At 48.5% G+C, this 11,201-nt stretch overlaps 1 protein-coding gene and 2 long non-coding RNA genes across 3 annotated transcripts in view; 1 reads left to right on the top strand and 2 right to left on the bottom strand.

The window, feature by feature from the left end:
* Positions 1 to 3,916: 3,916 nt before the first annotated feature.
* Positions 3,917 to 4,943, bottom strand: LOC135812586 (uncharacterized). The gene is made up of 2 exons (XR_010552857.1): positions 4,783 to 4,943; positions 3,917 to 4,299 (listed from the first exon to the last, which is right to left on the bottom strand). It is a non-coding gene; the product is annotated as an uncharacterized LOC135812586 (long non-coding RNA).
* A 573-nt stretch (positions 4,944 to 5,516) lies between these two features.
* LOC135812585 (uncharacterized) lies at positions 5,517 to 6,446 on the top strand. Its single transcript, XR_010552856.1, has 2 exons — positions 5,517 to 5,802; positions 6,129 to 6,446. It is a non-coding gene; the product is annotated as an uncharacterized LOC135812585 (long non-coding RNA).
* A 2,663-nt stretch (positions 6,447 to 9,109) lies between these two features.
* Positions 9,110 to 11,201, bottom strand: part of LOC135811759 (protein chibby homolog 1-like) — a 5,749-nt gene continuing 3,657 nt past the window's right edge. Inside the window, exon 3 of the mRNA XM_065325006.1 lies at positions 9,110 to 9,809. Coding sequence (XP_065181078.1) covers positions 9,741 to 9,809 — 69 coding nt within the window. The 3' untranslated portion in view covers positions 9,110 to 9,740. The remainder of the gene's footprint in view (positions 9,810 to 11,201) is intronic.

Genomic DNA, 11,201 nt, shown 5'->3' with positions numbered 1-11,201 from the left:
GCGTGCGTTCACAGCCCGTCGACCCTTAGGCGGACGTCATGCTTGATTATATAAAATTAAATTTTAATAATCCCTCAAACCCGTGAATAATATTATTATTAATTTCTTTACAACGGACAACAATGTCTCAGTAAAATATGCTAGAGCAGGAAAAAGCCAACTCCGCCCGTAGACTGTGGTGTTCTTAGCATTTCAGTTGGGGTGTTCAGGGCAGTACGGACAACACAAGTCACGACCACATCGAAAACTAGTTCGCTTGAAGACTGTTTAAAGTGTACACAAACAACAACAATAACTGAAAAAGTATGAAAAAACTCTCAAAAAGAAACTAATCAAAAAAGCCACGAGGGCCATCTACGAAAATGGAGGCATCGCAGTTCGCCCTCAAGGAAACAGCAACTATTGCAGCGAAGCGGTGAAAACTGCAAGAAAGCGAAAGCCATAGATCACCGCCCGGGACACAACAGTAAACGTCTGCACCAAAGAAGGCGCAGCATTGTACACACGTACACACATACAGCGCACAGACTCAGTGCAAGTGCACTGTACATTTGGCAAACAAAAAATTAATATAAAAGAAAATCAAGACAGTTCAAAGCAGGCCAGGGCAGGGAGTAGTCAAATACACTAGTCACTACTCCCTGGCTCAAAGCGCAAAAAGACATGTTCACGTCATGTTCAAGGAAATAATTAATTCAACGAAGAGAAAAGGAGAGTAGAGCTAACGTTAGAGGGGCTTAGAGAAGTACAAGAAGGAAGGAATGGAGAAGAGAAACGTTCTTGAGATGAAGAGTAGAGGGAAGAGCTGAGAGACAGATTGAAAAGAAGTTCTACAGAAGACATGAGAGAGAAGAAAGGTGAGAGAATAGACAGAACGAAAATAGCAAAGACAAAGTCCACAACAAATTCAAACCGTGGCAATGTCGATCTTGTTCACAAGTTCAACCTTCAGGCGGGAACACGGGGCGGGGCGTTCTTGGTCTGAATGATTTTCGGCGTATACCGGTACTATACACTACATATACTGAAAAAGTTGCTTCCGCCATTTCGTGGACTGGATAACAGGTTCTCGACCGTCAGCCCGGTTTCATCGGGCTACAATCTGTTCTGCTCACTATCAGCGTGCTGTTGGCGCTGCTGGCGGCGTTCGAGCCGTTGTCGTAGCCGTTCTTACCGTGTTGACAACTGGCCCAGATTGTACCCGTCGACAAACTTGAAGTTGTAACCGGGCACGCCGGAGAGATCGCCGTTCTTCCTCTGCAAGAACAGCTGGGTGCTTTCGGCGTCGCCATGCGACAGCGCCACATCCTGGTCGAACGCGGAGCGCAGGGTGCACGACATGTCGCTGTTGAACGTGGCAATCCAGGAATAGGCCGGCTGGCGAACCGCTGCCAGAGGTGTCATGGCGCCGGGATTAGTCGTCTTCAGGGGTAACAGGCCCACGCCGACAGTCAGCCCGTTGTTCTCATTCGTCGGCACTAGCGCCATATCGACCTACGGTGAAGGTATGATGGGGACGAACAACTACATGTCCTCGAGCATTGTGTCGGCCCATTTCGTCCAGGCCCCTTGCATTTGTAGGCCTTTCAGGTGTCGGAGCTGCTCCTGGCAATCGCCTTCTCTGATTGTATTCAAGATTTGTTTTCTTGGTTTTACCACGGGTGCCTTTGGTGTCACGAAACCCAGTCCGGCTCTGGGCGGTCGGGGAGCAGGCGTGTCCGATACGGCCGTTTCGGCACATTCCAATTCCACAACCGGCGAGAACCTACGGGTAAACGTCTGTTCTTGTTTTCTGTGATGCCAATACAGTTGAGCGATGTTGTGGTCTTTGCTGTGCTTGATAAATGTTGGTTTGCGTTGCGCAAACCGTAGTTAACCTACATGTCACAGAGCCGCATCTCCCGCATGGAGATGCCGTCCGCGGACACGCCAAAACCGGCTAAGTCTCATACGAGCTCCGCTAAAGTCGTACGCACTGCCGGGCTCCCGCGTGGGGCCCCACGCAAGCATTTGCAACCGATTAGTCGTCTTCAGGGGTAACAGGCCCACGCCGACAGTCAGCCCGTTGTTCTCATTCGTCGGCACTAGCGCCATATCGACCTACGGTGAAGGTATGATGGGGACGAACAACTACATGTCCTCGAGCATTGTGTCGGCCCATTTCGTCCAGGCCCCTTGCATTTGTGGGCCTTTCAGGTGTCGGAGCTGCTCCTGGCAATCGCCTTCTCTGATTGTATTCAAGATTTGTTTTCTTGGTTTTACCACGGGTGCCTTTGGTGTCACGAAACCCAGTCCGGCTCTGGGCGGTCGGGGAGCAGGCGTGTCCGATACGGCCGTTTCGGCACATTCCAATTCCACAACCGGCGAGAACCTACGGGTAAACGTCTGTTCTTGTTTTCTGTGATGCCAATACAGTTGAGCGATGTTGTGGTCTTTGCTGTGCTTGATAAATGTTGGTTTGCGTTGCGCAAACCGTAGTTAACCTACATGTCACAGAGCCGCATCTCCCGCATGGAGATGCCGTCCGCGGACACGCCAAAACCGGCTAAGTCTCATACGAGCTCCGCTAAAGTCGTACGCACTGCCGGGCTCCCGCGTGGGGCCCCACGCAAGCATTTGCAACCGCGACGCGCGTACGGCATGACGTATAAGCCACCTATCAGCTGCAGCCTTGGGTGCAAGCTCACCCAAGGCCACCCTCGCAAGGCAGGAACAAGTAAAGACATTCACCAGTTGTTTGTTGTGCCTGCCCGCCGCAGAAATTGTTTCCCACCCTCCCGCACCATTTAAAGGGAAACTGAACGCCAAAAATAAGTATGGCTTATCCGAAGGAGAATTGGGCACTGATTCCGATGAGCTATGTCTCGAGCCGATCAGAGAAGAGGAACTGTGTCAAATTTCATAAATAACACCTCCCATATTTGACCTTTGGCCTAATTGGCCTTGATGACGTGCGTACTGCTTAGCTGTCACCATGCTGTGCATGTTCAGCAGTGTAATTGAATGGAAGAAAACAATTACTTTGGTGTTTTGCAGCTCTGTTTCGTTCCCTGACGGTAACCAAATCTAGATGTAGGAATCTGTTGAGCAGGAGAGTGACACATGTCTTCCTGAAGGCTGTCCAGGCTGCAGTGGCGATGAAGAAGACACGATCATCACCCCGAGATCGATCGTAGCGAATTGGAAAACTCATGGTGAATTTGCTTCCACTCCAAGGCAATGTCGAGGTATGAAGGGTGCTTGTACTGCCTTCCAAAGTGAAGAGGAGATGAACATGGCTTTGCATAGCTGTTGTTCTATGCCAACTTACCTACTCTTGCTGGTACCGTAGTGGCATATTGCAAATTTCGTGGACGAACAACTCTAGTCACTAGTGGCTAGTGAGCAACACTAACAGGTGAGATTTTTCAATTCGACAAAAATTGTTTTTGTTTGAGAACTGACAGTGGCAGTCATTAGACTCAGTAGGTGTCTTTGCTGCTTCTTTCCCTTCATTGGTAGGGTTGTGCTTGAATAGTACAAGTGCTTGAAGTAAAATAAAATAAATAGAACATGTGGAACATAAATCTAATCAAGCATCAGTACATGTATTGTGAAGTTCAACTTCAAAGCACATGAAATCACAATGATCACGAAGTTTATGTAATCAGGAGTACACCCTGTGTTTAACGAACACATGCACACATGCTGTATTGCGCACACACATGTACACATGTGCGTGCACCCCCACCCCATCCCACAGACACACGCATGCAGCGCACACATCCATACACATGTGCGTGTACCCCCCCCCCCCCCACACACACACACACTCCTACCCATACACATGTGCGTGCCCCCCCCCCCCCCAACACACACGTGTGCACATACAGATACACAAACACACACGCACGAACACACACACACAAGATATGTGTAAGTGTACATGGTCTTCCTGGTGCAGATGCTGAGCCAGCACAATGGAAAATACCTCCATCAAGATGCTTGATCAAGTGTTGTGATAATGGCACTGTTTGTTTGTTTTTACAAAGAAGTGCGGGAAAGATTACAATGCATTATAATTCATAATTGTTCTTTGCCTTGTACTGTGCAGACCAGAATGCTTCGCTATCAACTCCTGGCTTTCCATCGGCATGGTGTTCAGCTGCAGCGGCATCTGGTCCGGGGAGTTCAAGTTGCTGGATGGCTGCACTGACACAGGATGGGTTTGCGTTGGCAATGCGATACGGCAGTCATCCCACATCACGAGCTACATGTTTATGTAATTTATATTGTCGCTCGTCCAGCAACGTCAAGGCTCTGCATGTAAACACAGGAGAACACCATAATACTACTCAGGGGATAATAATTTTGGATATAAATTTCGTGACAATTATTAGATTCACACAATATTCACAACGTATGCAACACGATGCTGTCTATTGACACTACTTCAAACTGAAGTGCTCCCTACTCCTCTCCCGTTTTCATCTCCCTCTACCTTATGAACACTCTGCATTACTGGTTTCGTTTCTACCCTTTCCATTGCTGCCAGCTCCCAGTCTTTTTCAATGCACAGCACCACCTTGACAGTCATTTTTGTGATTTGATGTACACATACTTTGAAGTTCAAATTCGAATTACATGATCAGATTTTCGTTCCACATTTTCTATTTATTTTTACTTCAAGCACAACCCTACCGATGAAGGGAAAGAAGCAGCAGAGAGACACCTACTGAGTCTAATGACTGCCACTGTCAGTTCTCAAACAAAAACAATTTTTGTCGAATTGAAAAATCTCACCTGTTAGTGTTGCTCACTAGCCACTAGTGACTAGAGTTGTTCGTCCACGAAATTTGCAATATGCCACTACGGTACCAGCAAGAGTAGGTAAGTTGGCATAGAACAACAGCTATGCAAAGCCATGTTCATCTCCTCTTCACTTTGGAAGGCAGTACAAGCACCCTTCATACCTCGACATTGCCTTGGAGTGGAAGCAAATTCACCATGAGTTTTCCAATTCGCTACGATCGATCTCGGGGTGATGATCGTGTCTTCTTCATCACCACTGCAGCCTGGACAGCCTTCGGGAAGACATGTGTCACTCTCCTGCTCAACAGATTCCTACATCTAGATTTGGTTACCGTCAGGGAACGACACAGAGCTGCAAAACACCAAAGTAATTGTTTTCTTCCATTCAATTACACTGCTGAACATGCACAGCATGGTGACAGCTAAGCAGTACGCACGTCATCAAGGCCAATTTCCAAATATGGGAGGTGTTATTTATGAAATTTGACACAGTTCCTCTTCTCTGATCGGCTCGAGACATAGCTCATCGGAATCAGTGCCCAATTCTCCGTCGGATAAGCCATACTTATTTTTGGCGTTCAGTTTCCCTTTAAAAGGCAGGAGGCACGGGTGCTGCCAATGGGCGCCGCAGAGTGCACGCACATCGGCACCATTGAACTATTCATGATGTGTACTAAGCAGGGAGTCGTCAAATACCGGGAGTGGAAACGAGATGCGCGAGCGTGATCCATGCTCGCCTCGCGCTGGATCATGGAGCACGCCGATTTTTTTCAAATAATCTTTTTTGTGCCACATTCACCAATTCCGCGGGATTTTCAAAATGTCAAAATTTATTTTGGTTCTTCCTGCAAGCGGAGCAGTTTAGACGTCTCCATACATAAACCTCGTCAGATTTCCGCTTCCCTTTTGTAGCACTCTTCGTCGTGGATTCGTCGGCAGTGCATGGTCATGCTGGACAGGGAGATATCGGTAGCCATTTTACGGCTGATGTTTTAGGAACTTGGGCGAGAGGTGAGTAAAACCAAGCTTTATCGAGTGAATACTTCTATCACTGAATAGCTTTGTTTTGGTTTGTTACACATGCATGCTGCATGTACGGAGCATTCGATTTATCAACCTGCAGTCAAGTACAGACCCAGGGAAGCTTCTCTTTTACTTGCCCAATGATCGTGCATAAAATTTTATGTGAAACTCGTAAAAAGAAATGCAATGGTAGATTTAAGAAACTATGTGATGGTCAGGAATCAGGATACACATGGCATTCTCTACCTGAATGAATACTTGTGACAATCTTAATATAGAATTACTGCGCTGTTTTCCGTGTGCGTTTTGTCCAGACCTGGAGACCACATCAGCTGTGTTTTCAAGTTTAATTTGCGGTACAGTAGTGGCAAGAAAGCCGTCCATCATGCCAGCATCATCCGCAGCAGCAACAGCAGCAGCACCCCAGCCCACCGCCATAGTCAACTGCACTGCAGAGACACCTAAAAGATACCATTGTGGTTGGTGTGTTGTTGCGGTGAGAAGAGAACTGGAAGCTAGCAGAAAGCCTGAGTTAACTAGCCTCAAGCCGGTGTTGGCGACTTTCGGCCATGAAATTCTGGCCAACATGTCTCCGAATCTACCAAACTTTGAAAAGATAATTGAATCTGAGACACATGAGCATCCACCGTGTGTGTGCATGCACAGTGTGGGCATGTCAGTATGTGTGTGTGTGTGCTGCCAAAGATGGCTCTCTCGTCGTGCCGATTGAATATGGTCCCTGACCTCTTGGCAGACTGCCGACTTTCTGCCGTCGCTTTCATGTTGTCGGCCCCGCAAGGGGACAGGTGACTGTAATGGCAGTGTTTACCAGGACCAGGTGTGTGTGTGTGTATGTGTGTGAATGTGCGTGCATGCGCAGTTCGTGCATGCCGTGTGTGTGCATGTGCAGTTTGTGCATGCCAGTGAGTGGGTGCGTGCATGTACGCATGCGTAACTGCTGACACCCAAAGTTGGCAAAGAGAAGCGAGACAGAAAGAGAGAGGGATTTAGAACAGTTTAATTCGGTGTGCATTGTCAATTCTGTGATACTCGCCACAATCGGCCAAATCTGTAATTGGATTCTCAGTGTTGGTGGTGCATATACGTTGTCATGCTTCCTCTTGACATGAGACATACTGAAAGCGGTGATGTTCTCTTACACTGAAGAAGAAAATAAGAGAAATTCCTTGGCTTTATAATAATGTGGTCGTCATTAAAAAACAATAATGTTTTAGAAACAAAGGGTCCCTCAAAAAGTCAGTGGCATATCATCTTACACCGAGAAAATTCACAGGTAGCACCTATATGGAAAGAACAATGGTTACGAGAAGTTTTTTCGTGGGTCGAACCAAGTGGCTTTGATTACTGAGGCTGAGCTATTTTCCTCGATAAATTACATAAAAAGTCACGTCACTATCCGCGCGTGAATCGGGCCTCCAGTCATACATCGCAACACTGCGATAACGCCTACCGATAAATTAGGTGTCCTCCTACTAGTAAACGAGCAGACCACTGCAAATATCTCTGTATACACGTTCTGATGGACGCTTTCTCCCAAAAAATACTCAAGGCTACATTTGACGACGCTGAGGTACTCAAGGCACTGCAAAAATTTTGCGCGAGGCGAGCATGGATAATCAAGATTAACGGCGTTTCCACTCCCGGTATTTGACGACTCCCTGGTACTAAGATTTAGTGTTCCGCTGCCATAGCAACCTAGTAGTACACGTAGCCGTTCCGACGGCGCAGGACCCCGCGGGTCGCTTCTGCTGTCCTTGCCTCTCTGATGCGTGATATCAAGAGTAGATAAACAAGAGTGTGCAACTCCGGATCTCTCCTGCACAATCTGCAGATACCCCGCGCCCACGGCGGAATTTTTTGTTTACGTCACCTTTTTTCAGAGAAACGCGGCTTTGCCGCAGAGCAGTGTGAGAGCACGTGCTGGGCACCGACCTTGTAGTGTAAAGCCCAGCCAAGTGCACGAGGGAAAACTCTCCAAAAGGCTCGCAGCGCGTGCGTCGTCGAAAAGATTACGTCAACAAAAAATTCCGCCGTGGGCCAACCCATGCGGAGTTGCACACTCTTGTTTATCTACTCTTGGTGATATGTGTACATCATTTATAATCATGACCTCATACTGAGTACATGTACGTCATACTTGATTACCGATCACAGGCTCATGATTATTCATGCTGGAATAAACGCTTGCGACACCCCACAGGCTCGTCTCTCTTGTGTGGCATGAGGGTTAATGTGCCTTTTAATAGTTTGCTGCTGTTTCCATAGTGTTGTGATACATGTGACAGGGGCGTCGGAAGGAGGTAGAAAGTGGTACGGCTCGACAGGGAAGTTCCCCCGGGAAATTAAAAAAAAAACACTCAAAATACCCCTCTCATGCATAGCTCAGTGCAGAGGGTCCCCAAAGGTACGAAGTCAACAAAGAGACCGACTAGATCTATGATTCATGACGCTGTCCCCGGGGAAATTTGCAATTCCGCGGCCGCGTTTTTTCCCCCTTTTTTGCGATTTTTTAAAAGACCGCGTTTTCCGCGATTTTCCCGCGTTTTTTGAACTTTTTTGTTGCACTACACGTACACACAGTGCACTGTTCGGTCAGCAACGTCTCATCGTGGCGGCTTTTTACTCAAATATGACGAGTGTTTACACCAGAGACTTGTAACTGATTGATTTCACTACATACTCACTGAAAATTGCCGCACATCAATATTATTCACCGCATATTTACCGCAAATTCACCGCAAATGATTATGCCGCGTTTTTCCCCGCATTTTTTGCGATTTTTTTCCGCAATTTTCCCCGGGGACAGATGACGCATACATGCCATGCAGTTCCGTAGTCGACAGTCTAGTCACGCGTTACACAGTGCAGTGACCTGACTGGTGCACCGGTGACGGATCGCGGCTCACGATCACGCGTGGTCATGTACAAACTCGATACCCCCATTTTTTTACATCGGATTTGGACGTTCCGCTTGGACCACCTGGAGCCAAAAGTGGTACGGCTCGAGCCGTACCAGTCGTACCGCTTCCGACGCCCTTGCTTGAGTCGGAGGCTCACTGAAAACAGACTCCTCCCCCCCCCCCCCCCCGAGTTCTGGCAAGTACCCACCCAGCTATCCTTTGACCATGTTGCGAGCACATTGAAGCAATACGCAACACAGCTGAAAATGGCAGTGCAGCTTTTGAAAAGTTAGGTGCCACCCAACTCTTGGGGCCGAGGAAATATAGATGCCGCAGGCACGTGCATTCCGCTCGCCACACTGATTACGAACATCTGACTGTTGGAAGAAATCATAATAATAATTATTATGTTATCGAAGCACAAGTGATTCTCAACTACAGAACAAGAAAATGCTCGCTCCCTGCATCATACTATGAGTGAATAGGCACACAGTGGAATGCTGAACACACACACACACACACACACACACACACACACACACACACACACACACACACACGCGCGCGCACACACACACAAACACACACACGTCACACACACACACACACACACACACACACACACACACGGTTGCATGCGCCTGCCAGGATCGCACTGCAATCAGCGCGGCAACCCTACCTGCACACAAAGTTCTCAAGGAGGTCAGCTACTACACACCTTCAGCCAACGGTTTTAGTCCCGCAATTGCAGCTACGGAACATACATGCACGAGTGGATCTAAAATTTATACCCGCCAACTAGTACAACTAGCCAAAACTATAGTCCGCTGAACATCTATATGTATATGTACACCAGTGGGACATTGAGAATTAGAGGGGCCGGCTGCTCAAAACTCGAACTGCACTGATGAAACGGGCCCCATCTTGGGTCGCAGCAGAACCATTGTCGTCAGTGTCATACACTGGTAGGTGGTGTGTGAAGAGGCATGCACGCACGCACACTGGCTAGCTGCGCTTTCTCAGCGTCTGCAGGTCCCGGCTCTGTGCATTGGCATCGGCGTTACTGGCTACAAGCTGGATGACAAGGAGAACAAGAGTAGCAACACAAACAACGAGCAAACAGTGAGCGGTACATCACTATTTTTCACCCTCTATACAAATGTACTCCCCCCCCCCTCCCCTGTGCCTATTCCTCCCCACTTTTCGGTGCACTGAAGTGTCGCTGAAGCCGAGACCTCAGGTCGGCGGAGATGCTCCAGTTTCATCAGCACAGTTGCGTCTGCAGCCACCTGTATCGTGCAGTATTCTGTTCTCGAGGTCCGTGGCTTCTCGTAACAAAAATCACGCGATTCTATTACAGCTCGAGCATGCTGAAGAACACAGAGTCCAGGACTGTGACACGAAGACCAAGAGCACTGACTCGGGACAAAACCTTCCAGCTCGAAGATCAACCAACTGAATTTTCGGTGCGTTTTATAACTTTATTTTAAGTAAAAAATTACCTGTACCGAAGTTACCGAAAATAAATCTCCACCGAAAATTTCCGGATTTTCAGTACTACATGATTGTACAGTTCTAGCCATGCCATGGAAAGCTGACCCCATCAATAGAGTAGTGCAGTGTTTGAGTGCACAGAGCAGTGTGCGTCTGTTGTTAGAGTTCTGTAGCCCCTCCCCCCTCCCCCTCTCCCGTCGCACGATTATATCCATGAGGTCGAATTTCTTGGGCCAGGACTACCTCACCAACCGAAACATCCGCGTCGTGGTTGGAGGCCAGACTTCAGATGCTAAACCCACCCAGGCTGGTGTCCCCCACGGCAGCATCCTAGGACCCAGCCTCTTCCTTTTATACACCTGTGCCATTGAACAATGTTTAACTCCAGGAACGCAGTTGAGCAGCTTTGCAGACGACACCAAACTCTACAGCTTAGTACAGCCAACTGACAATCTCCAACAGTCCGCTGCCACCCTCCAAGGGTCCCTCAACAGTCGTGAGGAGTGATGCCGCAAGTGGCGTATCTGCTTTGAGCCAGCCAAGACGCAGCGCATAACTCTACATCGCAAGCACGTTCCCCCTGCACTCCACCAGTCACCTTTGGAAGTGAAGCACTCCAGGAGACAGATGCCCTGAAGCTGCTGGGAGTCGTGCTCGGCCCTACTCTCTCCTACAGAGCGCCCACTCGCAGCCGCGCCTCCCGAAGGCTGGGTTTTCTACGAAAGGAAGCACCCATCCTGGACGACCTTGGTTGAGTGGCAGTCTACAAGGGATTTGTGCGACCCTTACTTGAATATGCCCCACTGGCCTGGCGAGCGCAGCCACAGCTAACATGGCCCAGCTGGATAAGGTTCAGCAACGTGCCCCGCATTTCCTGGGACCTGGAACCATCCTCCAAAGTCTTCAGCTCCGCCGGATGGTGGCAGCTCTGTCATATTTGTACAAGCTGCACTACATTCCAGGGCCTCCCCA

This window comes from Sycon ciliatum, chromosome 3 (assembly GCF_964019385.1).
Source record: "Sycon ciliatum chromosome 3, ocSycCili1.1, whole genome shotgun sequence".
NCBI classification, from domain to species: Eukaryota; Metazoa; Porifera; class Calcarea; order Leucosolenida; family Sycettidae; genus Sycon; species Sycon ciliatum.
Note: the sequence above shows the minus strand (reverse complement) of the source record. Positions and strands in the feature narration are given on the sequence as shown.